Source organism: Talpa occidentalis, unplaced genomic scaffold (assembly GCF_014898055.3).
Source record: "Talpa occidentalis isolate TD23 unplaced genomic scaffold, MPIMG_talOcc4v2.1 talOcc4.14, whole genome shotgun sequence".
NCBI lineage: Eukaryota > Metazoa > Chordata > Mammalia > Eulipotyphla > Talpidae > Talpa > Talpa occidentalis.
In genome coordinates this window covers 25948117-25953347 of record NW_023601433.1, presented here as the reverse complement: position 1 = coordinate 25953347, position 5231 = coordinate 25948117, and the positions used below count along the sequence as shown (strand labels likewise).

The 5231-nt window shown below is 47.1% G+C and overlaps 1 gene segment (V, D, J or C); it reads left to right on the top strand.

Annotated features, from left to right (window-relative positions):
• Positions 1-3150: 3150 nt before the first annotated feature.
• LOC119244012 (immunoglobulin lambda variable 1-47-like) lies at positions 3151-3807 on the top strand. The segment is given in 3 exon segments: positions 3151-3196; positions 3287-3618; positions 3778-3807. Coding segments are annotated over 3 exon segments (408 nt in total).
• The last annotated feature ends 1424 nt before the right edge of the window (positions 3808-5231 follow it).

Sequence of the window (5231 nt, the reverse complement as noted above, 5' to 3'; positions counted from 1 at the left end):
CCCCTGATGGGGCCCAGTTCTCAGATCCTTCCTTTGGTCCAAAGCCAACCTCACTCTGTCAGGGGCCCAGCTCAAGGTGAGGCTGAGGACTGCAGCTCTCTGTCTGTCAGTGGGTACAACACTGTGAGAGGCCAGGATGGGGAGCCGGAACACAAACCTGTGCTTGATGAGACCAGGTACAAATATGATCTCTTGACATCAGGATGACACACCAGACTTCTGAGCTCTCGGGCAGCCAAATGCTCATGATCCTTAGAGAGAAATGTGCAGGAATAGATCTGAATTGATTTCCATTCCTGTTGAGGCCTATTGTGGAGGAATATTGTGAATCACTTAGGAGAATCATGTCCAGAAAATTCAATCCCCATTCCATATTCCGGGAAGAAGAGTTCCTTCTGGGTCAGATCTAAGGACTGAAGTCAAAAAACATATTCTGCAGATGAATCATCTCCAGTGATTTCCTTGTTCATCCAGGAGTTAACAAAATCAACAAAACAAAACAAAAAGTCTTCCTTTTCTGTACTACTTAATTTTATTTAATAAGAAACCATTGTAATGCATTCCAACTATGCTGCATTTTATTTATTTTTTTATTTTTTAAGATTTATTTTATTTATTTATACAAGCACTGGGTACAGTCAGAAGTGCGGGAGGGTGAGAGAATTCACTAGAGACAGAGCGGGGAACAGAGCAGGCAGAATGATGAAGTACACTGCTGAGGGGAGCAGCGGGTGGCAGGAGAGGGCTGCGAGCCATGTAGGACCCTAGCCTGGCGGCCGGGGATTGAATTGGCACTGCAGAGGCTGCAGGCAGCTTCTCAACCCAGCACTCAACCGCTGCACTGCCGGGGAGACCCAATATTATTTTTAATTTTATTTTGAAGATGAAGTCTTATGGGAGTAGAGTGGCCTCCTAATCTAATATGACCTCCAAGCACATCCCTTGGAGGCAGAAATTATAACTACTTAGCTGTAGGTAAAGAAACTCCAAAGATTTCATACAAATCACAAGTAATTCTGAAGAGGCAAGAAAGATGCCCCTCCACATTTCAGAGGTAACAAGACCCTGGCAAACAGAGTTTGGGATTTCTAGACACCAGAATTATCAGACAATAAATTTATACTTTCTAGATTACTCAGTGTGGTACATTAATTGCTAAAGCATCACTAGGAGGCCAACACACCAAACATCCCTTTAATTATATCTCTGAATTTGCATGCATTTATTTCACCTCAATACTCAAGTTATTTTAAAAATGATCCATGTACTCTACATAATGAAAGGGCTGAAGGAGGAAAAATCACATGATGTTATCAATCAATCAAGATAGAAAAGACATTTATAAATGTCAACCCCATTCATGAGAACAAGCAGAAAAGGAGGCAGCCATGGCAGCATCCTCAGTGGATAAAGGGAACTAGGGGACCCTGCATCTCTGGTCACACCTAAGGTGAAACTCTGAAGACGCTCCCCCTAGAGCTGAAGAAGGCGAGCAGGTCCACGGTCAACACTGCCCTTCAACCTGAACTGGATAATCCTGTAGGACCACAGGCAAGAAAAACCATGAAGGTCACAAACTCAAAAGAACAGGATGCATTTGTCCCCTATATTACAGAGGAGATGATGCAAAGCATAGAACATACAAAAGCAGCTAAAAATTTATACATTTATATATTCCAAGAGTCATACATAATTCCCAGAAGGCTCTATAATACCAGAACAGTAAAAATGTTATTTAGGGGCATATTTTAGATACAATAAGGGAAAACTAACTTGCAATGCTAGCTAACATCTGTCAAACTGAAATATTTGGGAGTACATTTATCAAATGATATAAAAACATCCATGCAGAAAACTGGACAGTGGAGGTAAGTGTCATCTAAGTGACTGACATCAGTGTAGATGTGTCCGATTGTGGAGAGAAGACTCACCTTGGCAAATTATCAATTATTTTCAAATTGACTTAATGTTTATTTCAATTTCTGTTGAAACAAGATAGACAGTTTAGATCAGGGATAGACACGTATGTCATTGTAACAGAAGAGAAAATCCAGAAATTGACCCAGTAATGTAGGGATCATTGTTGACAAATATGTAAAAGTCTTCCAGACAAGGACAGTCTTTTCCACAAAATGTGATAGAACAATTGCAGATCCACTGGGGTCAATGAATGACCTAAATCTCTTGCCTCATAAAAAATCACTTAAACAGTTGAAGGAATTAACTGCAAAATACAAAAAATTTTTTGAAGAAAGCATCGCTGAAAATATTGGTAAAAATTTTTAATAAGACACCAAAAGCATTACACATTGCAAAATAATTTGGACATCAATAATAATTCATTGTTCTTCCTTCACTTTGTGAATTAGTAAAATGATTAAATTCCCTAAACATAGAAGGTAAAGATAGGTGCAAACTAATTTACAGGAGAGTAGTTGCAGTGCATTGCTTTAAAAAATATGATTTTGGGAAACTGAAAATTCATCCAAATTCAAAATTGTCTACCAGTGGAAGAATATGATGCTTGTCATGTCTTCTCTGGTCATAAAAATAAGCGGTTTTTTATGTCCATGCGACATCTCGTTCACCATGTCGCCACTAAGAGTGGGGGCACCTCAGTGACCCTGTGCAGCACGACAGGTCTCACAGCCTGTGAGTCAGTCCCAGGAGTGTGACCTACACAGTGACCTTGGGATGTGCAGACCCCAGCTGGGCTCCCAGGGCTTTGGGTCTTGGTGAGTGTGTGCTCTGTGACCAGCAGGGGGCGCTTTAGGGCTGTCCTGTGGGTCCTGAACACTGTATAGTAAGGATTATTTATGCAGAAATGCCTGAGTACTGAGGGGCTGAGCCCTGAATCCATGTGGGCACACAGCAGCTGTGTCCTCTTGGGCTGGCACGGTCCCTTGAGCAGGGATCCGTGTGTTGTGCCAGCAGGTGCTTCCTCCCACCAATTACCCTAGGGGTGAAGTCAACATCCCTCCTGCTCAATGTGGGGTGTGAGCTGAGCCCCACCACCAGGGCTCACAGAGGCGCTGCGCAGTCCCTGGGTGAACAATTTGCATGCACAGCTCCTCCTGTGGCAGAGGGTGGGGAAGAAAAGGAGGCCTGGGGCAGCCCAGACCCATGTGGACCTCAGGGGCTCTGAGCACCATGGCCTGGACGCCTCACCTCCTAGTACTTCTGTCATTTTGCACAGGTAACTCAATTTGGGGACAGAAGATGCATGGGGGCCTGATAAATCCTCTTGTGCCCAGCATCGCCATCTCCTGTTCTTTCTCCCTTCCAGGGTCCTGGGCCCAGTCTGCGCTGACTCAGCCACCATCAGTCTCTGGAAACCTGGGCCAGAGGATCACCATCTCCTGCACTGGAAGCAGCTCCAACATCGGGAGTAATTCTGTGCACTGGCACCAACAGCCCCCAGGAATAGCCCCCAAACTCCTGATATATGGTAATGACAAACGGCCCACAGGGGTCCCTGATCGATTCTCTGGCTCCAAGTCTGGCAGCTCAGCCACCCTGACCATCGCTGGTCTCCGGCCTGAGGACGAGGCTGATTATTACTGTGCAAGTTGGGATGATAGTCTGAGTGGTCCCACAGTGCTCCAGACCTGTGGGGAAGTGAGACAAAAACCCCCTTTCTCTTCTGCCAAGAGCAGGCACCCCTGGGAGCTGCTGCTGAGGCTCAGCCTGGGGCTCTGCTTCTTCTCTGCTGCTGTCCTGGCCCAGGCTCCTCCAGGGCAGACCCTGGCACAGGCCCCTCCCTCCTTCTGTCCTCAGAGTCACTCCCAGCAGCACATCCCTAGGTGAAGCTGTCACATGGTGTGACCAGGTCAAGTCGGGATTGCCTCAGCTGCCTGGTTTTAGGGCCAACCTGAGCAAGCAGACTGTGGGCCAGCCGCGAGGCTCCAATAGCAGTGACACTTGCCTTGACCCACAGCACAAGCCTTGGTGGCACTGCAAGTACCCAAACCTGCACACCTGCCCTTGGGTTTGGACTGTGCTGCAGCTGCCCTGGATACTCAGGGGAGGTCTGGTCCCGCTGAAGCAAGGTGGACACAGTGAGCAAATGGGCTCTGCGAGACTCCATCCCACCTGACTGAAGGACCATCTCCTGCCCAAGACCACCCAACCTCAGCCTAGGTCTCCTTTGAATTGTGGCTGGTTGTCACATTCCAATGTCACCCAGTAATGTAAACAGACAAACCAAGTTCAAGCTCAATGAGCAACAATCAAACAGCTGGAATTGTAAATGGACCTTCCGGGCTTGAATGGCTCGCACCCTATAGGTGGGTGTGAGCCATGGGAACAGCCAGATTGGGCCCATTCATAAGATGGCTTCAGATCAGATGTCTCAGGCATCCTGGAAAGACCTTCACAGACAGGTTCATCAGGAAGATTGGTTGGGACACAGACCATCACAGACCTTCCCAGAGGCCTTCCCAGACCTTTGCATCTGATCTCCACTTTGATCTGCAGCCTGAGAGTGGCACGTGCCTCCAACCCTGCTTCTCATATTACCTGCAGAGACCACCACCGGCCTGTGCTTGATGTCTCTAATACAACTGCTGTTGGCACAAGGCAACTGTAAGAGCTGTAGCCATTCTCTGCTGCCAGTGCTTGTGGACCAGAGGTGGCCATCATTATGGCCAGTGACCACCACTCTAACCTGCACCCAGCCACCTCTGAGAGCCTGCACCACTTCTCATCCTCCACTGCCTCCTGGTGCTCTTACACCCAGTGCTGTGTAGTCAGCATGTGGTGCTGCCCAGTGACTTTCAGACTGGAACCGTTGGCTGCTGTGGTGTCACCTCAGCAGTCCCACCTGTGATCGCCTCCTGCTGCCATCATGCCTCCTGCTGCTGTGATTGGCCCCTGGTCCACCACATACCAGCTCCTGGGTCTCATCCAGGGGACATGGCCATCTTGTATGTTGGCCTTTGTTTTGGATGACTGGACACTGCAGACACGATCTGATGCAAGACAGCAGGTCATTTGAAGTCTTAGTGTATGATGATCCTGAGTTATTTCTTACAATTTTGTGCTTAGGGGTGAGAAGTCACCAGCAGGAACCTGTGCCCAGACTGGGCACTGTTTTCAAGGGTCTCCATGGAAATAGGAAGTCCTTGTCCTCATCAGGTTTGGACTGATTACTATCAGACTGGCATATATATATATATATATATATATATATATATAAATATACATTCTTCCCCTTTAAATTAAAACCCAGG